General features: G+C 44.1%; 1 protein-coding gene across 4 annotated transcripts in view; it reads left to right on the forward strand.

Annotated features, from left to right (window-relative positions):
• LOC111153615 (tight junction protein 2) overlaps window positions 1–23502 on the forward strand; it is a 101272-nt gene that overhangs the window by 25535 nt on the left and 52235 nt on the right. For 3 of the 4 annotated variants that reach the window (XM_022512755.1, XM_022512756.1, XM_022512757.1), the window contains exon 1: window positions 1149–1208. The exons of the other annotated variant lie outside the window; for it this stretch is intronic. In XM_022512755.1, coding sequence (XP_022368463.1) covers window positions 1149–1208 — 60 coding nt within the window. Of the gene's footprint in view, window positions 1–1148; window positions 1209–23502 lie in introns of those variants that run through there. 4 annotated transcript variants of the gene reach the window in all.

Raw genomic sequence — 23502 nt, forward strand, 5'->3', positions numbered from 1 at the left:
TAGCAGGCTCACTGCTGAGCAGAGAGCCCGATGCGGGGCTCGATCCCAGGACCCTGAGACCATGACCTGAGCCGAAGGCAGAGGCTTAACCCACTGAGCCACCCAGGTGCCCCCCAAATTATATTTTTAATCAGTATACCTGTTTTGAGTCTCCGAATAATTTACATGCCCCTATAGTAAGGAAACTTTTACTTTTATGCAATTCTTTGTACATAGGCCTCTAAAACGAGTAAACGTACTGAGTCGAATTAAGTAGTAAATCCCACTGGATAAACATTTGTGACCTACACTTGCCTTTTAAAAACTGAGGATGAGAGGTGTTCGTCTTTTTATTGGAGTTGTTGGAAATGTGTCAAAGAGATAACCTCGAGTATTTCTTCCTCTAAGTCATGTTTTATTTAACACGAACATCCCAACACCCTCGGAATTCGGGTCATCAGGTGCTGAGCTGAGAAATGTGGGGTACAGTGCCGTGTACGTGTTGGCTGGCTGGGCAGGCCTCTAGGCAGGGCAGGAAACTTTGGGGTTTCCCCTCTTCTTCCTCTCGGAAGAGAGCTAAAGAGGCGCCGCAAACCTCTCCAAAAAGAGTTCTACCGGATGCGCGAGCGACCTCAAAGGCAGAGCCTCGGGACAGGCAGGCCGCCCGCAAGCTGCCTGCGGCTGGCCCAGCGCTTCCCCGCGCGCGCCGGGAGCCGGAGCCCGACCGGCCGGCCTAGGGCGCGCCGCGGAGCGAACCATCGCGCCGCCTGGGGCGGGGGGCAGAGCGTGGGGGCCGCGGGCGGCTCGCACCTCGGGGTCCCCCTGCCGCCGCCAGCCCCTCCCACCCCTGCCGGAAGTCGCCTGTGAAGCGGCCGGTCGCGGGGGCGTCGGGGATTGGCCCTGCGAGCCCTCCCCGCACCCCCCGGCCGCGCGGGGGTGGTAGCGGCCCGTTTGAGAGTTTCCCGGGTCGGGCGGCCGGCGCAGAGGCGCGGCGCTGAGCTGCGGCGGCGGGGGCCGGGCGGCGGGGGCCGGGCGGCGGGCGGCGGGAGGAGGGACAAAGGGTGCGCCCCGCGGGCCGGTAGTCCCGCAGCCCGGGCTTGGGGTCCGAGGACGGATCGTCTGTGCGGACGACGCGGAGGAGCGGAGCCCAGGCGGGACTTGCGCCCGAGATGCCGGTGCGAGGAGATCGCGGCTTTCCACCGCGGCGGGAGCTGTCAGGTTGGCTCCGTGTAAGTGCCCTCTCGAGTCCGCCGGGTTGGGAGAAAGGTCTCGGGGGGTGAGCGTGGGAGCGCGTGGTGGGCTTCCTGGCGCGCGCTAGGTAGCTGCTACCCTCCCACCTGAAGGTGAGGCCGAGGGCAGGGGGTAGATTTCAGCCCACCGGGTGGCGGCTCATGGCCTCCGAGGCTCCTGGATCCTTTTCTCTCCTCTCTGAAGTCGCTCGGGTTTCCGATTAAGCCTCCAGGAGGGTAAGGGAAACTCTTGAACTCCGTCCGGGATCTCTGCCACCTTGAAGGCATCTCGTCCTGCCTGTTGTGGAGCTGCTGCGTGCCTTTGTGTTTTCCTTCTGTTGGAAACCACAGACTCTGCTTGATGCAAAGTTACAGACTCTGACAACTCTTTGGGAGACCGGGAGCCTCATTTCCCCTTTTAATCAGCTGCCTCTGTAATGCAAGTAAAAGTTGTTTTCGGTAGGGACTGGAGATGGGGTTTTGGAGGGAGCCACAAAAAGGGAGTGATGAATGCCTTCTCCTCTAGTATTATCTTACCTGTCACCATTCCTTTTCCTTTATGTCTTCATTTGTCAAGTTTCCGCTTTTACACAGTAGTTTAACTTATAAATAACCAGGGTTTGACTGCAGGGTTTTAACATTCTTGAAATGTGGCAGAACCTGAGAGTGGATACTCCAGGGCTTAGTAAGGGAACACAGCCTCCCACCTCTATTTTCGCTTCGGTTCTTAGGCAGCGCTGCTTCCCTGGCGGCTGTCTGGTCTGACTAATAATGGATGTGGTTTCCCTGCGGTTCCCAGCCGAGACTGAGCCCATCACAGAAACTGCCCTGTGACTCCGCACGCCCTCCCTTAGCTTGGGGAATCCTAGTAGAGGGGAAAGAGGGCCTTTGCTTCACATCTTCTGGTGGTCTGTGCTGGGTGTGCCGACAGTCATTTGGGAGAAACCAGCCCCGCGTTGTCAGAATCATTTCTGGGAGGGACAGTGTGTGTGTGAGTGGTGGTGGGGGGACATCACCCACGCCTGAGGAGGAGATGTTTTAAGTGAGTAGGAGTAGTTGCATTTTAGCATTTAATATCCTGCTTGGGCAGTAGGGGTGTTTGAGAGCGTGCCTCTGTTACACTGTCTTGTAGGGAAAGCATGCACAGAATTAAGAATGATGAGTTCCTGTTAGAAATAAGAATGGGATGCTAAGGCTTCTCCTCACCCGGGAGATGAGAGAAGGGGTGCTTCACTCAGGCAACAGTGGCTTTTGAGGTGTTTCTTGAACTTTTTCAGAGCTGCTCCCAGAGACTGATGGAGGGGGATTTCTTTCCTTGCAGTGGCTGCTGCCACTTCTCACGACCACACAGCTAATAACCAGCACCTGCCTACCTGGGGCGGTCTCTGTGAGGGGTACAATACGAGCAAGACTCAGTGGCTGCCTTCAGGAGTCTGTCCGAGCTGAACATTTCAGACTGTTGAGACTGTGGACTCCGCTGGAATACCTGTGGCTGGGGGCGCGGTGGGGGGTGTGGCAACACAGAGGTGAACTGTGCAGTACGGAAACACGGGCACGATGGGACTGCCTTACACATGCTCCCTTTAGAGATCTTTCTGGGAAGAAAGGGCCGCGTTTGAACAGGTACCTCACAGCGCAAGCCAGTAAAGAAGATGGGCGAATGACACACTCACCTCATAGAGTTGAGTGAGGATTGCGTGAAATGTTGTTAGGGTGTTGGGCATGTGTGGGTACCGGGTCATAAGAACCAAGGCAGGTGCTGAAAGCTCCAAGTGCTGGGTCCTGGGAGGAAGGATCTAGAACTACAGGTAGGAGGTACCATGTAGGTGTCTAGGCAGGAGCCGAGGTGAACAAAAAGAGTTGCTCACACTCTTGAAAGGCCTTGAATGCCAGTAAGAGAACTTGGGGGGGGTTTCTTGGGGGGAGCGGAGTCCTAAAATCCCAAATGTATTAGTGACTTGACTTTCCCTGCAAATAAGTGAACGAGTTTCCCAGTAAACACTTCACCCCGCCCCCTAAACAGGGAATATTACTATTTTTGAGGCACAAAAATGCCTAAGACGGATGAATTCTAACCTCATCGGCCTGGGGAATTCCATTTGCAAGGACTTCTGCCTACATTTGTTTAACTTTTGATCAATTCTTTGTACACTGACAAAAGGTTACAGCCAGCCATTCTTCTTTTGCAGAAGTCCTGGGAATACAAGGGGGATGTAAAAATCCCTGCAGTGGAGTTTAGAAAGGGGTTCTCTTCTGAAGTTACTCTTTTTTAAGAGACAGGTGAGTTCTTGAAACTAGGCGGGGCCACTTGAGTCTTGTGGACAGTATTACATTCCATAGTTGACAAAGTCATGCAGATTTGGGCGGGGAGTTGGTGGCGGTGGCGGTGGGGGTGGGGTTAAGAGGAAGCGTTAGTAATCACAGCTGAAACTTTCAACATAACTCTTACCAAGAATATGAGCCATCAGGGAATTCCTTGCCTAATCCCTAAAACAAATCCCATTAAGGAGTTGTGGCTACAGATTAATTTATCTAGGTTGAAAGCTGGCTTCCTATGAAATGCCTCATTGATTTGAGTCTGAGCAGTAATGGGGGGCCAACAATTGTTGGCCAGATGGCCTTGGACTAGCCAGCCTTGGTGCTGAAAGGCATTTTCCATTGACGATGATTTGGGGTACAGGAGGGTGTGACTGATGTGCATGTGTGTGGGGAATCCAGTTGAGGGACAGAATGATTATCTCAGATGTTTTACTGAGCTAGTTTCTTGCTCCTCAGTCCAAGGATTGGGGTCAAAAACATAGACTCGGAGGTCAGATTTAACACCTATTTAGGGGGTTAAAAACTCCAGAGTTTTTGTGAACTTTCTGAAGTTAAGAAAGAAATCTTACCTTAAACTATTTATGGCCTAGTTCACCCCAAAGGAATTTTTACAATGACTCTTGTTAGCAGAAGCTGATATCGCTACCAAGTTTATGAGGGTCTAAGGTGGTACTACCATTACAAATTTTTTTAAATACCATGTAACAGCAGTGGAAAGAAATTTTCAGGCCCTCAGTCCTAACATTAAGTACTGTCAGTCACTAGTTCCAGGTTTGAAGGGTATCTGGGAAATACATAACAGCGGGCTAACCTGGTACACCACCTACACCATTCCATACAAGGCAGAGCTTGGAGTTGCTAAGTGTCTGCTTTTACTTTTTCAGCTTGATTAGGAAACGTACCTAACTTGGCCTCTCTCTTCTAGAGCCCAGGCAGGCCAGCGAGGCCTTCCCATGACAGTGATGGTTTCATTCTATTTTTAAAGGGTCTAGAACCTCTGTCATCTGGCCATCCACTGCACCAGTTTCATCAGCCTTGATAACCTGTGAGCTGAGAAAAGAGACTAAAGACTGTCCTATTGAAAAAATACCTGATATGCTGATTAAGCATTTTTCTGCCCCCCCCCTTTTATTTTGCTGTTCCTTAAACAGTGTTTTCTAAAGTGTGCTACAAAGACGGACTTAACGGTGGCACATTATTTTTCAGTTATTTTGCATGAATATTGTGCTCCAGGGATAAATATAAAGACGGCTACCGAATTCACTTATTTCGTGAATAGGTTGTTTAGAATGAGGCATGATTAGTATTAAGTAAAAGAAAGAGTCTGATGTAAGAGAAATAAATTTTGGGGTTGAGTCATAGGAGAATAAGGCAAAAACTGTGAACACGGCCCTTGAAATCTGCGCCTTGGTAGTAACTTTTAAAATGTGAGTGTGGTGTTTAGTTATGGAGAGCTGCATATACCTTGACCACACCTTCAGGAATGCCAGACAAAGTCTGCTGGTGTGACACCTGTGATGGGATGGACTGAAAATGGAGGCAGTGCTTTGGCACTGCGGGGGACATCACTGTGCTCTGGAGCACAGCTTGCTCTCCTAATCTAGCGCTGCTGGAGAAGGCAGAGAACCAAAGAGCCTCACATGTAAATGCACCTTATTTTATATTATTTTTTAAAGGTTTAATTTTTTAAGTTATGTCTACACCCAACGTGGGCTTGAACTCACAACCCCGAGATCAAGAGTCGCACGCTGTAGCGATTGAGCCAGGAAGGCACCCCAAAATGCATTTAATTTTTAAAAAGTGTAGCTTATGTTGGTCTGTAAAGTAGGCTTTAGCTAGGATTGTAGTAGGAATGGGAAGTCTTGAGGTTTTTAAAAAAAAAAAAAAAAAAAAGTAACCCTGCGGTGACCTAGAAAAATGAGTAATTGGAAGTTCATGGTCATGGTAGGTAAATAAAACCAGAATAGAAAATACTTTGTTTCAGTCACCAAAATCCTTAATCGTGTGTGCGCGCGCGCGCACCTTTTACGTGAAATCCTAAACCTTCAATTAGTAACTTGTACTTTCGTCATTTTAAGTCCATGCAGATATTTGTTTAGTGCTTCTGCCAGATGGTTACAGTTAAATCAGGTCTTTAACCTTTAAAACATAATGCAGTGTTTCTCAATCATTTATACACCTTGTAATTTTTTTTTTTTTTTTTTAAGTAAGCTCTCTCCCACAACGTGGGACTTGAGCTCAGGAACCCAAGATCAGTAGTTACATGCCTACCCACTGAGCCTACCGGGTGCCTCCACACCTTGTATATTTTAGACCACAGCAATATGCATTTTTGTAATAACATTTATTTTAACTTTCAGCCTAATATTGAGCTGAAATGAATTAAAATATTCATGGCTTATAGTTTCTGTTTCTATTTGTCTTCTCTCAAAATTTCATCTGTGTGAGAGAGATTTGGTGGGGGTGGCACAATTGCTAGGAGTGAATAAAGTATTTGTATTTTAGGAAGCTGTACTGACAAAAAAAGTTCAAATTACACCATAAATCATGGCAAAGATCTCATGTCCCATCCTTGAATGCACGTGTTTTCTAAATTTTACCTATGTGCATATATAAAGATGGACTTCAGAATTAATTAATAGGGCAATTATTATTTTCTATTATAGAATTTAATCAGCCATATGAATATATACATTATGTTCACAAGAAAAAATGGCATCTTTTGAAAATTTAATTACAGTAGGCCTCATCTGATACTGTGTGTAAGTATGAGACTAAATATATAGTTATATATTTATAGTTAGGAACAAGCCAGAGGCATCCGGAGGGGGTTATATGTAATACATTGTAAGACAGTTATTGGGATAGTTAGTCTTCCTGGTAGGTAATGTTATTAGGCTGTAATTAACAGATAATGATTAAAGTCCAGTTATATCTTTGCCATTGTATTAAGAAAAGCTTTGGTAGAGATGAAAGAACACTGCAGATACTCTACATTTTGTCATTGGAGTTGAAGGAGGATGGGGGAAATAATGCTTTTGAATCATCAGTAGGAATAAATGAACTTTCCTCAGACTTGTAGCTTCTAAGACCCTCGTTCCTCTCAGGAGGAAATAATGGTCCGAATGTGGCTTTGCTGGGAACCATTTTTTGAGAGCCATTTATTGTCACAGCAGTAGAGGCAGCGTTCCTAGTTCTTAGTTGCGGGGTTTCTTTTTGTGCCTTACGTAGTAGAGCACCCCTGAGGCCCTGAGTCCGTTTTGGGAAGGGGGGTGGTATATGCTCTAAGAGGAACAAGCTCATTTTCAGTCTACAGAGGGCCATTTGCAAATATGTCTGGTAAAAGCAGAATGAAATTATTTGAGGGAATTAGTTAGCAAAACCGACCGTTTCTGTTTCTGAAAAGAATGACTCCTTTAGAAGGAATGTCCCTGTGAGCTCATTTTTAGAAGCCTGGTTCCTCCCTTACCCTTCTTCACTCAGCTGAATCAGTTTCCTTCTTGCCATTGATTGGTTGGTACGCACATGCCAGTATTTACTAGAGCCCTTATCATGTCTGCTCTGTGCCAGTCACTTCCGGTCTGCTGCGAGCCCCTCCTTGGTCTGAGTCATGAGGGTAACCCCAGAAGCTGACCTGGCACCACACATATCCACTGAGTGTACCACATTGAACCGACTGGATCTGGGGAAGGCTGCTGTTGAACACCAAGAATTGGAGACCCACTGGGAAGTCAGAAGAGTGGCTTCGTGACATTTACATAGTGAGCGGATGGACAGTTGTGAGTAGAGTTCTGCACTGGCATTTTCTGTAGTGCGTAAGCTGTGGCAGCTCAGGCCCGTGAATGGAAGTTTCTGTGTAGGGAAATGAGGAGTTGTATTTGAAGTCTTCTCTGGTGCTTAACGTTCTAAGCTGTTGGGTATAACGCTGAGAGAACATTCCAAATTCTGTTGGTTCTTGTCTGAAAGTACTTCCATGCTCCTTAAAATCCGTGTTTGTTTTCTGTTTTTTTCTTTAAAGAAGAGGTCCAGCAGATTTTCTCTGATAGATATTTTTCTAAAGAATAGGGAACTGGGTGCCTGGGTGGCTCAGTGGGATAAGCCCCTGCCTTCGGCTCAGGTCATGATCTCAGGGTCCTGGGATCGAGTCCCGCATCGGGCTCTCTGCTCAGCGGGGAGAAATTTAAAAAATAAATAAATAAAATAAAGAACAGAGAAACCAGAAGTGGCCGTAGTTGTTCACCTCCTCAGCTTCCTGGGAAGATCTGTCACTCAGTCGCAGCTTAAATAATGTACCACCTCGGCGTGTGCCGTGTGCTCTTCTTGCTCTGCGGCCGAGCCAGTACCTGCGGTCATCCTGCTTCTTGAGACTTGTTCTTCCTCTTTCTTCTTCCCCTCCACTCTTCCCAGGAAGAGCTGCCTCCTGGGAGTCTCCCGCACCCCCTTCTCTTCCTGTGGCCTTCTCCCTCCGAGGCCCCACTCCCTGGAGCAGGAAGCAAGGCAAGGCAGGCCCGGAGGCTGAAGACGAGCCTCCTCCTTACGGCCGCAGGCCCTCATCGTTCACCGGCACAGAATCACTGTCGCTCGAGCTTCAGCATCACGTCAGGCACTGCTGAGTTTCTTAGCAGAACTTGAGGCAGAACACTTTGCCTACCTTGGCTGGTCTGTTTAGTGTCTGCATGACTTTTAAGAGGGGAGAGAGATTCTCTCTGCCTGCCTCTCAGCCTGCTTGTGATCTCTCTCTGTCAAATAAATAAATAAAATCTTAAAAAAAAAAAAAAAAAGAGGGGAGAGAGATTTGTGGCATCTTAGATACTCATTGAGATTTTCCAGAAATGGAACTGAAAATACTGGTGCTTTTCCTTCTGGTGTTATCGTTGGGCGTCTCAAAACAGGCAGGCGACACGCTGAAATGAAGAGAAGAGGCACTGGGCTCATCTGGAATACCGGTGGCCTTCTTTCTAGCAGATCAAATTTGAATTTTAATCAGAGGTGTGGGAGCAGTATTTATGTGTATACTGCTTAAGTGTAGTGTTTGCAGGTGTCTTTCCCCAAGTCAGGAAGAGGCAGGAGAGGTGGACTCAATTTACCAAAGAACGGGGTTAAAAAATGTGTGGGAAACTGAGAAAAACTTTCCCGTAGAAACAGTGGTATCCAGGGTCTGTCCTTGCAAGCTTGCTTACTCATAATGAAGTTTTTTTAATCTTGTTGTTTTTGTGGTATTTTATTGAAGTATAGCTTGCAGTAAAAATGCACAGAATCTCAAATGGACAGCTTGATAAATTTGTTTTCGTTGTGGTAAGGCACATCACCTAGGATCCACCATTTTAACCATTTTAAAGTGTACAGTTCAGTGGCATTGAGTGTACCCACAGTACCGTGCAGACACCACGGTCTGGTTCAGAGCTGCATGAACACTTACATGAATGGAGCCACTTGTGTCGTTGCCACCTAGACCAAAACACAGGACTTTCCATCACTCTAGAAGCTTCTCTCTTGCCACTTTTTCTGACTGTTATCACCCCACCCCCAAGGGAACCTCTTTTCTGACTTCTCTCACCATGGGATAGTTTCGGTTGACTTTGAGAGGATCTGTATTAATGAAGTCCATATTTTGTGTCTGGCTTCTCTTGCTCAACATAACTGCTGTGAGAGTCATCCGTATTATGTGTGGTTCAGCAGTTCTTGTTCGCTGCTGAGTATTTGTCCTTTTACAAAGTTCCCCACAGTCTGTTGACCCGTTTTTCTCCTGATGGATATTTAGGTTGTTGCCTGTTTGTTTGTGTTTTCCTATGATGACTAAAGCTGCTGGGGAAATCACCTACACTTTGCTTTGTGGACTGAATTCCTGGGTGTCGAATTGCTGGGTGGTGTGTTGGGGACATGTTTAACTTTCATTATGTCACTCTGAAGTGAGGCACATGTGGGTATGGATTCCTTTGTCCTGCCACTTGCTTGCTCTACCTCAGGCAATTTACTTTTCTCATGTTGAGTTTTTCTCAGCTGTAAAATGGGCACTCAGTGCCTGATCAGTCGGGGTTCAGTGAAGAAAAGAGACAGCATTTTAGCAATTTCAAGGAGAAAGGAACTTAATGGAGAGCATTAATGCCTACAAAACAAGAGGCTAGAGGGACAGAAACCAAGGACCCACCACTGGCTTTCATATTTGCCCCCCAGCAAGTTAGAAAGCTGCTGTGGTCCAGAGCCGGGACCTTGGAAATACCCTTCCAACTGCTCAGCCTCAAATAGTAGGGAACTTAGTGACAACTGCAAAGCTCAGGTCTGGCAAATCCGCTTTGCCGGAGACTGCTGCTATAGGAAAGAAGAAAACAAAAGGCATCTGCTTTCCTTCCTCCTTTTGATCTTAATCAAGTGCACCCTGTTGGCCAGGGGGCCGGGGGTTTCTGGCCTCTGGGAGTAAGGGAAGATGAGTGCCACCCAACAAGAAATGGGATAGATGCCTCCTGGCGTTGCACTGGCAACCTAAGTGGCAGTGGTCATAACTTACTGGTATCTTCATCATTACAGAAAAACATGACGCCAAAGCAGTCCTAAGACGACTCTCTGTAACGCACATTCAAATCTTTAACTTCATTACAGTGACCTGCTGGAGGATGGAGGCTGTTGTCAGACCTGCCACGTAATTGTTTCTCTACAGGTCCTCAGCTTCTTTAGCTACTTATCTCTGATTCTAGGTACTTTTCTATATGAGTAAGCTTGAGAAGTTAGAATTTGCAAGCCTACCAATTAATGCAGAAACTGAAAGGCGACTTAATTCTAAGAACAGCTGCTGTGATACATACTTTATGAAAATTAATGAGTGTGGCTTTTTTTTTTTTTAAGTCATTCTGATTTGTTAGTTTTTAATAAAGTAAAAGGTGATACATAAGTCTTGTTGACAGAGGTGGGCTAAAAAGGATGTTCCCTTTTTCTGTCTTTATCTTTCGACAAATGAAATGGAAGGAGATTGGAAGGAGATTAGATTTTTATCCTGTTTGGTGCCTAGAATCTCATGCTGACAGCACACGCTAGTCCACTGAAACATAGTGACTGTCCTATTTCTAGCTAGTATTATGAAATTTGAGCTACACTGCATTGCTCTTGAGACATTTAAACATCTTGAATCAATTGAATCAATTTTTAACTTTCCAGGGACCTTACTACTATTGTTTTGAAGCGGGCTGGCCAGATGATTTATTGATTAACATTTTATTTTAGGCTTTTATCACTAGTGCTACTTCTGAAGGCTCCTTGCAGAAAAATTTGAAGCGACAGGAACGCAAATATTCTGAGTGCCAAGATAAGTATGACCAGGAACTTCATTTCAGGCACTGGTGTAGCAGTTAGAGTGAGCTGGCTCTTTGCAAAGTTTGCTTAAATTTGATTGTGCGAGAAATACATTGACAGAATCCCATTTTATCTCTTTTTAACCAGATTTACCCAGTGGCCAGGGCTAACAATAGATGTCCAAACAGTTTACAGTGGTTAATACAATGGACAAAGGGTTTCACTGTTTGGAGACTGGAAAAGAGAGCTGATGGGGAGCTTCTTAAGGGCACTGACCTAATTCATTCCTTCAAGAAAAATGATTTAAATATATATGTATTCTGATCCCAGTGTCTGTATATTTCAGCCAGTAGTACCGCAGCCTCGGGAAGGGCCGTGTGGGGCTGCTCTGTGTGTTTTGTAAAAGTACAGCCTTTATTTTTATTTGACAATGGCCTTTAGAATTTTTTTTTTTTTTTTTAAAACCAAGTTCTGGAATGAACTGCTGCTCCACAAAGGTTAGGGAATTAAGAAAAGCAGCTGAAGTCACACGTCACCCTCCTTAGCCCTGAAACCTCCTCACATTCAGGAATTTTCGTCATGCACTTTTTTAGAGGAAAACTTCTCCGGGAGCCTTTCTTCTGTAAAATGTGAAAAAACAGAACTGGGTTAAAAATAACGTTAGTTCAGGCATTGCTAAATTTCTGAGTATTGTGTTTATGATTTACTTTGTCCAGAAAACATAAATTGCCAGTGCCTTTGCTGTTTATTACCATGAAATATTTGTAGTCAGTATGTACTTCCTCAAAGAATATCTCTCACCTATTAATAGAACAGGAGCAAAGAAGAATGGGTAAAAAAAATCTCACTGGGCTTAGTCGTAAATTCCAAGTAACAATTGCATTGTTGTTCTAAGTGCTGAGTGTGATTGGATGGTCATATGTAAATGTTGACCTGACTGGATTATTTCTCAGCCGTGAAGGGTCCTGAAAAAAATTGCTGTAACCTATCACTTCGAACAGTTACCAGACTTGTTCTTTTGGCTTTATATTTGGGATAATAATTTATGCAGTGAAGTATCCTAGAAACTGGGGTGCTGTCATGTCTGTCTCTTTCACCTGTTTCAATTTGGATATACTGGCTCTGTTTGTGTAGTCCACTACATGGATATTCCGTTATCTTCATAAGAAGTAACAGGAGCTTTTTGATTGGGATGAGTTTAATCTAAACGAATGCTTGGAAACGAGGAACTGCAAAATAAAAGTCCTCAAGTAGATCTAAGCTAAATTTCAGTGCATGTTTTTATCTTTTCAGAAAAGCAGGGTGTTTTCATGGAAACCTGTGTTCTGCTGAGTGTTGAGAGGGGTATCGGTGTCAATGTTGGGGGCTGACTGTGAGTTCTTGAGTGCAGGTCTAGGTCTTTGCTTTCCTAGCCCAGACATAGCACAGGTGCTCTGGCAGTGGAGGAAGGGGAGAGGAAGACAGTAGTGCAGTTAAGTCTCAAAACAACTGAAATGGGATCTGCATGAGTGTGCATTGTCTCCCTTTTCTTACTGTATTCCCAGCCCAGCAAAAAAGCACTTTGCATGGGGCTTGGAGACTGTTGAAAACAGCAACATTCCATCATTGGAGCAACAAATCTAAAATATGTATTCGTAGAGCTTGTTGAGCAGTTCTGAGGCCGTGTCCTTGATTTCTACCACCACGGGTGTGCTGCGGGCAGGCTCTCTCTGCTCAGTTCCCGAGTGTGCAAGAGAAGTCCTGATGTTTGTGAAAAAATGCCTAATCTTGAGGGAGCCCAGAACACCAAGCGAGATGCCCTGCGTTTTGCTCTGTACGACTGAACTTCTCCTAACTTTCCTGTAGTGAAGCGAGGGAAGGAACCATGCGACTGACAGAGTGTTAGAGCTTTGGTGCAGATCTCACTGACTAAGCCTGCCTAGTTTGGGGGTAGGTGTTAAAACCTGATTTGATAGGTAGGGAAACGGTTTCAGAAATGTTAAGTGATTTGCCCCATGTCACACAGTTCGTGTGGTAGGCAGGGCATGTGGGCTGAGGCCTGCGTGACTAACTCAAAACCGGTAGGTTTCTTCCAGCTTCACCTGCCTCTGCTTTTCAGAACCAGATGGGCAGAGACATAATGGGAGAAGCGAAAGGCCCTCTGTTGATTTTTAGAAGTTTAAACATTATCATTGAAAGTGTATAGAAGTTTTTCTCTCCAGGGAATCATCATTAGTAAAATTGATACATCTAATTTTTTTTTTTTAGAGAGAGCCCACGTGTGCTTGGGAGTGGGGGAGGGGCCGAGGGAGAGGGATAATCTCAAACTGATTTGGGATTATCGTACCAGCTGTAGAGCCCAGTGCGGGGCTCAGTGTGGCGCTTGATCCCTCAACCTGAGCTGAAACCAAGAGTCGAACGCTTTAACTGAGCCATCCAGGCGCCCCACAATAATATATCAGTGTTTTTAAGAGATGTTTTCATTTTTCAATGACTTGTTTGTGTTCATTACTGTATGGGATCTCAAAGACTCTAAAATGAGTAAGCACAGCCTTATAGGGAAGTAGATTATATAAACAACTAGCTAAAACCACAATTTATTATAGAAATATTAGGAATATGTCTTGTCTGTGAGTCTTTCTTCAAGTTCACAGCCATTAGTTAGAAAGGACTATTATCCCATCAACCTCCCCCACCCCCCAAACAAACCCCACCAATTGTTGATGTCAAGAAAAACTTGCGGCTACAAAGCGCATGCGTTGTGGAATTAGGACATCTGAGACTTGCTGTGTGTGGGAATTTGGCTGTTAAGGGTCAGAATTCCATCACAAGTTGCCTGAGGATCAAAGTGCATCTTTTAAAACATCACATACCTCCAAGAAGTTTAGGCTAGCAGATACACTCTCGTTTGAAGTGTAACAGTAAGCTTTCTTTTAATATGTGGCCAAGACGATTTGCAGGATATAGTGAAAATTTTGATTGAGGATCAAGATAGAGTGGTAATTTTGGAGTTAGAGCATTTTGGTGGTGGAGCAGACTTTATGCAGTGCCATGCGTTCACCTTTGGACAGGCTGAGGTAGGAGGATATTGAAAACTGGAGCAAACAGCCCAAGGGGTAGAAAGAGCTGGGAAGGCTCCAAATACAGACATTTTTTTTCTGATTTCCCCCTGGAATCTGCTAAGGGTGCCTTTCTCTTCTTCACCATCTCACCACGTAGCTGTCTCCCGCAGGACCCAGAACTGATGAGTTAGATGAGCATCCATGAACGGTGTGTTAAAGCTGATACTATTTGAAATGTTAATTCTTGGTCCTACACTCTGTCAGCCACAATAATGCTAGCTATGTAATTCTGACCAGATTCTAAGTCGGACTTCAGGCTGGACAATGAATGGGAACTTGCAGTGGTTACACCCTCTCTTGAAAAAAAATTTAAAAAAATTTTTTTGTTTTAAGATTTTATTTAGTTATGAGAAAGAAAGAGGGAAGAGCGAGCACAGGCAAGGCGGGTAGCAGGCAGAGGGAGAAAGAGGTTTCCTGCTGCGCAAGGAGCCCAATCCCAGGACCTGAGCTGAAGGCAGATGCTTAACTGTGTCCCTGTGCTTTGTGGGTGCCACGTCCTGGTTATCTCTTTTTGAGGGTGCACAGAGAGCATTCCAGCTTGAGATCAGGAACTGAGGTTTTTACTTCTCGTTGTCTAACATATAGTTCTTTCTTGTGTCTTGCTCAATGTGGATAATACTAACACACGTAGTTAATGATCTACTTTGAGGATTATCTGAAGCGAGATTTTGATCTTAGGCCAGCTTCCCCTGTGGTATGTGATTGGAAATTGTGAACAAGTTCAGAATTTAGCTTAGGTAAATTATAACCAGATAAGTTCTTTTGCTACCAAAACCAAGTATAGTTTACTTTGAATTGACCTAACGTTCAGATTATGGACCCACTCAGAACTAACACCTTATTAATTAAAAAAAGAAAAGAAATAAGCAAACAGAACAGGATTATCCCTCAATAGTGACCGGATGCTAAGGGCAGCGCGAAGATTTATTGAAGATTACAGTGAAAGCCAAGGTGAAGGAAAGCAAGAATCAGGAAGTATGTGTCCCTCCCTCTGTACCAGTGTGAGCACCTTACAGGTGAAGAGCGTGTGTTGGTGAGCGGACACTGGCACGTCTGCAGGCCATTACTGAATTTTGCATGAGTTTACACAAGGGGTTGGCAAACTATAGTCAGCTGCCTGTTTGGTTGGATGTTTTTTTGTTTTTACTCTTCTCCGCTTACTAGCAAAGAACTGTCCTTACCTTTTTAAATGGGTACATTTTAAATTGCTTATGTAAGTATTTATGTAATATCCTCTACCTCCAAAGCTTAAAAAATATACTCTGTGGCCCTTTAAGAAAACATTTGCTGGGCCATGGTTTGGAACTTCAGAAGCAGGAGGCTTGGGTTTCTAGCCCATTCTGCTATCTGGAAATAAGTATGTCAGAATGCTGACTTGTGAAAGAGTCTCGCTTCATAAGGACACTGTGGTCTGACATCCTTCTTGGCTGTGGGAAAGTGAAAGAGAGAAGGGCTTGGGCTGCTTTGCTTCCTGGTTTTAGTCCAGGAAGGTGACGGATAACAGGGGCCAGTTCACAAGTTTTGAGTGTAGATTTCCTCCGAGTGAAGCAGTAACATAAACACAAGAAACTGTGGAGAAAATATACTTCAAAGCACATTTTGCCTTTAGGATGTAGGAAAAGGCCACGAAACTGAAATGTCCCTCTACAATGAACCATTTCTGTCTGGGCTTTGGATGTTCCGATTTCCCTGGATTCCAGCCATGGGACGGTACCATTTACTGTGTTTCTACTTGTTGACTCTTTCAGTTCTAAGCATCCATTCTTTCCTGTCAGGGAAACCTTCAAAATTATAATAAAATGCCATCATGGGTTAGGGGCGCCTGGGTGGCTCAGTGGATTGAGCCTCTGCCTTCGGCTCGGGTCGTGGTCCCAGGGTCCTGGGATCGAGCCCCGCATCGGGCTCTCTGCTCGGCGGGAGGCCTGCTTCCTCCTCTCTCTCTCTCTCTGCCAGCCTCTCTGCCTCCTTGTGATCTCTCTGTCTGTCGAGTAAATAAATAATATCTTTAAAAAAAAAATGCCATCATGGGTTAAAAGTCTTGAAGAAATGTAATACAGAAAAGGAGTTAATGATATTCCCCCGGCTTAGGAGATTTGGAAAGGCTTTGGACTGCTACCAGTGACCGACACCTCAGCTCTTAAGCATTCACTTTCATTGTTCTCTGTACTATTCCAGGCCTTCCTACATCCTAAAAACAAGCATCCCTTGAGGGTGGGGACTGTGTCCTATGTTGTTCGGTCTTTGTTTTCAGAGCCTGGTACACAGACACTTAAATGTTGAATGCAATCTATTTTTTAAATCTTATTAAATTTATACCATACTGCCCTGTTTTAGGGCGGGGCTTACTTAGTATAGGAAACACCCCTCTTGTGTGGTACTTCAGAGTTTATAAAAGCTCCCACATAAAATTCCCCTTTTTCTTGCCCACTTCTCAGTAATAAGACTGCAGCCAAAACTTTGGAACCTGGCTTGGAAATTATAGTTCACTTCGGTCTTTCCTCACCGTAGAAGGGGGATCTTGACCAGAGCTTAAATCCTTGGCTGGGCCTCATGGCTTCGACTGCCCAGAGGAGCCATTACTGCACGTAGAAGCAGTGTCAGGCTCCTCTGTCCTCCTCTTTCCCAACTTCTGTGGCCAGTAGTCTGCTGGGGCTGTCCACCTAGGCTTCCCTTTCTTCTCTGGCTCTTAGGAAAATAAGAAATTTAGATTCAAATGTATAAAAATACAAATCTACCTCTCATTGACCTGCCTCAGATTTGGACTTACTCACAGATGAGACCAAGATCCTTCCCGAGTCCCCAGGCTTTCCCACCTGCCTCTGTGCCCCAGATGTAGTGTCTCTTGTTTGCCCTTCCTCAGGAAGCTGCATACCCTACTTCCACAGTCACTAAGAAGGAGAGCCTTCCTTGATCTTCCGAAGACACCAGTCCTTTCTGTTCTAGACCTGTGTGTGCTTTCCCTTCCTAGCACTTTCCAGCTTTAGTTCTGCAGCTGCTGACTGACTCCTTGATTTACATTGACCTTCACTAAAGTCTTTGAGCTCCCTGAAGGCAGGGCTGTGTTTGTTACCCTCATTGTTTAATCTCAAGTGCTCAGTACAAATCCTGCTATGAAAGAGGCGCTTGATAAATAATGCCTCCCGTAGGTCTGTCTTCTGGAAATTATGTTCCTCTGTACTACTTACGTCCAGTGATTAACAGTTAGAAAGTGCTATCTTCTGCTTTCCAGATGGCTTAAATTCCTTTGACTATCCTACAGGTTAGCAACTTTGTAGGATGTTATATAATGTTAATGAATGACAAATAAAAGTGTTATTTCTACTTTTAGCCCCCCCCACTTGCAAACTTATCTTGCCTCTTATAAAAGCTATAGTGGCAGGATTTTATTGTAATTACTGAAGTTCATTGCCAATTTCCTCTAAATGGCATTTATTTTCAAATTTTAAATTTGAAGGGAAACTATTCTTTTTATTTCTGCATCTTTGCGCCACCTAGTGGATTTTGTCTGTTACTACGCAGTGGCCTTTTCTGATTTCGTGACCGTCGCCAGTTCCACAAAAGGGAAATCTTGGGTACCTTTTTATGCTTTAAGATCGCATACAGTTTCTACCAGTAGTTTCTGTTATTAGCCAGAGTTGTATTTTTCTGAGAGGAGCTCAGCGTGCTGACTTCAGAATTTAAAAATTTGTTGACCCATACGTGAAATTTCCCACGTCACCAATAAAGGAATGGTGTGGTGTGGGGGAGGGGTAACTACACAGTGTAGTATGGACTCCGTTTAGTCAGCTTATGTAATAGTGACACCATATCAGACCAAAGAATGAGATCTTTTTCTAAGTTTAGAAACAAAACTGTTTCAAACATCTTAACTTTTTATTTATTTAATATATTTTGTTATGAGAAGAAAGCAGTAGGAGAAGCCCACTGTTTTTGTATAACTCGCTTCAGTTTCATGTGTGTTTCATTATTAAGTCAAAGTCATTAGTAAGGCTTGCTGATTTGCATCTTCAGTATTTTTAATAGCTTGGCTTGGTCTCCCACTTTGCCTTGGTGTGGGAGGTGGATGCAGGAAACCTCACCTTTCCCCTTCCTGTCTCTGGTCTTTGCTGCCCCCTCCCCTTAATGGAGTGTGTTCTAGGGCAACCGAGAGTTGTTTTTCTCTCTTGATTCCATGAGATGCAGTGGATACACACTGTGCTAAATGTACCATTCAAGCACACTTTCAGTTATCAAGTTTGATATTTTAAATGTATAATAAATACATATGCTGTTCAAACCATAAATTGTAAGCTTTTAAATCTTATTCATAGATTAATGGTTTAATATAAAATTATTTATGTCTCATATTGAGAACTGGCTAAATTAGTGTTTTCAAAGTATCAAAAATGTGTCTTGTAAAGAAAGGAAGTTTAATTAAATAAATCTACATTAAAGGCAAAAAAAAAAAAGGGCATCTGGGTGGCTCAGTGGATTAAGCATCTGCCTTTGGCTCAGGTCATGATCCCAGGGTCCTGGGATCGAGTCCCACATCGGGCTCTCTGCTCAGTGGGGAATCTGCTTCTCCCTTTCCCTCTGCTTGTGCTCTCTCTCTCTCTCTCCTCTCTCCCTCTGACAAATAAATAAATCTTAAAAAAAAAAAAAGTTATGGGTCAGTACATAAGAAGATGCTTGGAAATGTTAGTGGTGTTCAATTCAGAAATACTACAAAATATGGAGAGGTCTCCAGGCACTGCAATTTTGCCACAGTATTAGTTAAAGTAGCCAAAAAATGATGGAAACATTAAATGACTGCTAGGGATGTGATTAACAAATTATATGCTAAATGTGGCTATTTATAATTTTAAGTTAAACATTTAGTTTCTTAATAGCAGTAGCTGCATTTCAAATGCTCAACATGGTTCCACATTGGGCAGTACAGGTACAGAATATTATCATTACAGCTCAGAGTTCTGTTGGAGATACTGTTAGACCAGTGCTTCTCTAACTTCTGTGTGCACTTTAATCACATGGGGGCTCTTGGTAAAATACACACTCTTTTCAACAAGTCTAAGGTAAAAAAACAGGTCCAAGGTAGGTTTTTAGGATTCAGCATTTTTTTTTTTTTTTTAAGAATTTGTTTGTGTGTGAGAGAGAGAGAGAGCAAGAAAGAGCATGAAGTGGCAGGTGGGGGGGGAGGTAAAAAAAAAGCTCCTCTCAGCAGGGAGCCCAATGTGGGGCTTGATCTCAGGACCCCAGGATCAGGACCTGAGCAGATGCTTAACCAGCGGAGCCACCCGTGGACTCCAGGATTCAGCATTTCTAATAAGCTCCCAAGTGTTGGCAATACAGTATCTAAACATGAGGTTTTTGAAATTCCTGCATTTATTTCCGGATTCTGATAGAAAAGGCTTGCTTTGAGACATCAGACTCTGTAAGGCTGACTGGCTTTCTGGGGATTAACTAGGGATATTGATCTGTGGTGGAAGCATTGTGTCACTCTTTTCTCTGTGACCCATCCTGTGATGGTGCCTTGGGTCTGGGAGGGACAGTTTATTCTGTGTTTCATTAGGGCCAACCCTGCTAGCAGGATTTAGCTGAGCACTCTAATAACTGGTTTTCTAACCTGCCTTTTGACAAAGCAGTTTATAATTTTCTTTATCTTGGTACCTGTCATGGGGTGGTGGTTTGTATATGTGTTTGTTTGTTTTTTTTAAGTGAAGCTGTGTTTTAATATTGTATGGGCTTAGTCGGATTCAAAATCATAGAGTAGACAGGACTATGTCCCTGTTGCCAAATTAGCACCTTCCTTTTTGGCTTATTAATGGTTCCTGTGTAATTACAAATAAGAATGGTCTGTTTAAATTACAATTATACTTCATAGCTCAGTGTATCAGCACTATGAACATAGAGGTCTGAAATGTAATTATCTGATCTGCTGATCCCAACCCCCCCATATATCTTATTAAAGTTGGACTCATGCAGATCTGGACTCAGACTGTGATCAGCCAGCTACTAGCTATGGAACTGTGTGAAAGTTCCTTATATTTATATACATATATATACACATTTTTTTTCTTTTAATATTTTTTTTTAGAGCAGTGTAAATAAAATTCACAGCCTGACTGAGGGGGAGGTACAGAGATTTCCCATCTGTCCCCTGGACCTACCAGGGTAAAGCCTTCCGTCATCGGTACTCCCTACCAGAGCGGCACGTGAGTTACAGTTGACGAACCTACACTGACACATCACTATCACCCGAAGTCCACAGTCCACAGCTCACTTTTGGTGTTGTACCTTCTGTGGATTTGGACAAATGTATAATGCATCTATCATTATGGCATCATAAGAGTATTTTTACTGCCCTAAAAAAATCGTCTGTGCTCCGTCTGTGTTCTCTCTTTCCCTCCAGCGCTGGTAACCACTGATCATTTTATTGTTTTCATAGTTTTCCTTTTCCAGAAGGCTGTATGTTTGAATCAAACAGGATACCGCCTGGTCAGGCTGGCTTTTTTCACTTAGTAAGATGCGTTCAGTTTCTTCCATGTCTCTTCATGGCTTGATAGCTTCTTTCTTTTCAGTGCTCAGTAATATCCCATTGTTGAGACGCGTCGCGTGTTTAGTCATCCACTCACCTACCGAAGGACATGCTGGCTGCTTCCAGGTTTTGGCAGTTCTCAATAAAGGTGCTATAAACATCTGTTTTGTTTGGACATAAGTTTATAATTCCTTCGGGTAAATACCAAAGAGCACGAGTGCTGGATTGTGTGATGAGTATGTTTGGTTTTTTTTTGGTTTTATTTTTTTTTAAGATTTTATTTTTAGGGGCGCCTGGGTGGCTCAGTGGGTTAAGCCGCTGCCTTCGGCTCAGGTCGTGATCTCAGAGTCCTGGGATCGAGCCCCGCATCGGGCTCTCTGCTCTCTAGGGGAGCCTGCTTCCTCCTCTCTCTCTGCCTGCTTGTGATCTCTCTGTCAAATAAATAAATAAAATCTTTAAAAAAAAAAAAAAGATTTTATTTTTAAAGGTTTTTTTTTTTAAGATTTTATTTATTTATTTGACAGAGATCACAAGTAGACAGAGAGGCGGGAAGATAGAGAGAGGAGGAAGCAGGCTCCCTTCGGAGCAGAGAGCCCGATGCGGGACTCGATCCCAGGACCCTGGGATCATGACCTGAGCCGAAGGCAGAGGCTTTAAACCACTGAGCCAACCAGGCGCCCCAAAGATTTTATTTTTAAATAATCTCTCCACCCAGCATGGGGTTCGAACTCAGAACCTCGAGATCAAGAGTCACGCGCTGCGCTGCACTAAGTCGGCCAGGCACCGCTGAGATGTGTTTGGTTTTTAAGGAAGCCACTGCCCTGTCTTCCCGAGTGGTCGTCCCGTTTCCATGTTCTCGCCAGCTCCTGCTGCTCCACATCCTCATCGCATGTGGTGTTGTCATTGTTCCAGATTTTGGCCCTTCTACTGGGTAGAGTGGTTTCTCCTTGTTTCAATTTGCGGACTCCTGACGACATAGTATGTTAAACATCTTTCATATACTTAGTTGCCGTCTGTGGGTCTTTGGTGGGGTGTCTGTTGAGGTCTTTGGCCTGTTTTGTAATCAGGTAGTTTTATTACTGTTGAGTTTTCAGAGGTTTTTGTATGCATTTGTCTGATAATTGTTCTTTATCGGACATCTTTGCAAGTATTTTCTCCTAGTTTTTGGTTAGTCTTTTCATTGTCATTCACAGAGCAAAACTTTGTAATTTTAGTGAAGTCCAACTTATTCTTTGTTTCATGGCTCATCAGACCTTATATTTGCATAAGTAAAAAAGGGAGGAGTTGGGTTTTTGGAAGGGTTAATTGTTAACAGTCATTAAACACTTGATACGATGTTTGGCGCTTTTTAATTTTCCGTCAGTGATGATGTGTTTTGGGTCCCCTGGTTTACACACGTGTTCACAGAGGTGCAGCTCTAGGGAGCTTATACCTAGCTGTCCAAGTCACCATGGTTTTGCAGTCACTCCGAAGAGCTGCTGAGCCGGGTTGACTGGACCCAGACCAGCTACTTGGAAATGAATGTCAGGCTTGTCAGAGCGACTGGATCCACTGCTGGTCTAGCGCCAAGCCAACAACCATGGCTGCGGCTGCGGCTGCGGCTGCGGCTGCGGCTGCGGCTGCCTTCTTCTTTTTTTTTTTTTTTCGGGTTTAAGGCCAGGAACTGATCACAATAGTTTCTGGGGCTCTATCAGTGTACAGGGAAAAAGGTAGTGTTTATCAGTGGAAAGGATTCAGGCTTTGCAGCCACACTGACCTGGGTGAGAATCTGTTCTCTGCTACATTTTACTTGTATGAACTTCAGCAAGTTACTTTACTTCTCTGGCTTAAGTCTTCTTTTCTGTAAGAGGAATCTAATAATTATGATATTGGTAATAGCTAAAAATGATGGAGCATTTACTATGTGTCAGACACTACCCCGAGATCTCCACGTGCATTGTTTGCTTAAATTCTCGTAACAAGCCTAGAAAGGTTTACAGTTGGGGAAACTGAAGCAAAGATAAGTTAATGTAATTTGCTTGAGTTAAGTGGTTAGTAGAGACCAGAATCTCCACTTTCTGATTATGGAATCCATGATGCATCCCTCAAAAAAATGCTTTTTTTGAGATATAATTCACATACCATACAATAAAAGTATACAATTCAGTAGTTTTTAATATATTCACAGAATTGTACAACCCCCACCATATCAATTTTAGAACATCTTTATCACTGCAAAAAGTAATTCCCGTACCTGTTAGTTAAATCACCCCCATTTCTCCCTGAATAACTACTCCTAGGCAGCCACTGATCTGCTTTGGTCTCTGGATTTGCCTCTTCTAGACATTTATGTAAATGGAATCCTTACAGTATTTGTCTATTTGCACCTCTCTGGCTTCTTACATTGTCTACAAGATTCATCTATGGCACAGCGTGTATTGGTACTTCATTCCTCATGGCTAGACACTAGTCCATTGTATGGATAAACCACATTTGGCTCACCCGTTTACCGACTGATAGTCATCTGGATTGTTCCCACTTTTTTGCTATTACAAATAATGCTGCTGTGAACATTTGTGTACAGTTTTTGCGTGGACATATACTTCCAGTTCTCTCAGCGTCCATGATATGTTCTAAACTACTAGACTGCACTCTTCCAGGAGACAGAAAACAGGCCGTTCTTACTTGGGAGTGATCTGGTTACATTGTTGCTGCAGTGCCTTTGGTGGGTACCTTTATTGAGTGCGCTGATTCAGTGATGAGCACGGAGCCAGGCTTTTCCAAATGCTGCTTCATTTAGTCCTTACATTTATAACAGGGTAGACATTGTGTCCTGTTTTACAGATGGGGCCACTGAGCCTCACCAAGTAAACTGCTTAAGGTCACAGAGCTTGTAGAGCATGTATAGAGCGGAGCCTGGACCAGGTGTGTGGGATGGCCTGCAGAGCTCTTACTTGAACACCATATGGCAGTATACCCAGAGGTATATTCATGAAGACCCTGCCTCCCACTTCGAGGTTTGTTGGCCTGGATTTAACAGACCGCTTTCCACAGGAGTTTGCTTCATTTCACCCTATGAAGTAGACAGTGATACTCA

Source organism: Enhydra lutris, unplaced genomic scaffold, assembly GCF_002288905.1.
Source record: "Enhydra lutris kenyoni isolate GAN:26980312 unplaced genomic scaffold, ASM228890v2 scaffoldscaffold33, whole genome shotgun sequence".
NCBI lineage: Eukaryota > Metazoa > Chordata > Mammalia > Carnivora > Mustelidae > Enhydra > Enhydra lutris.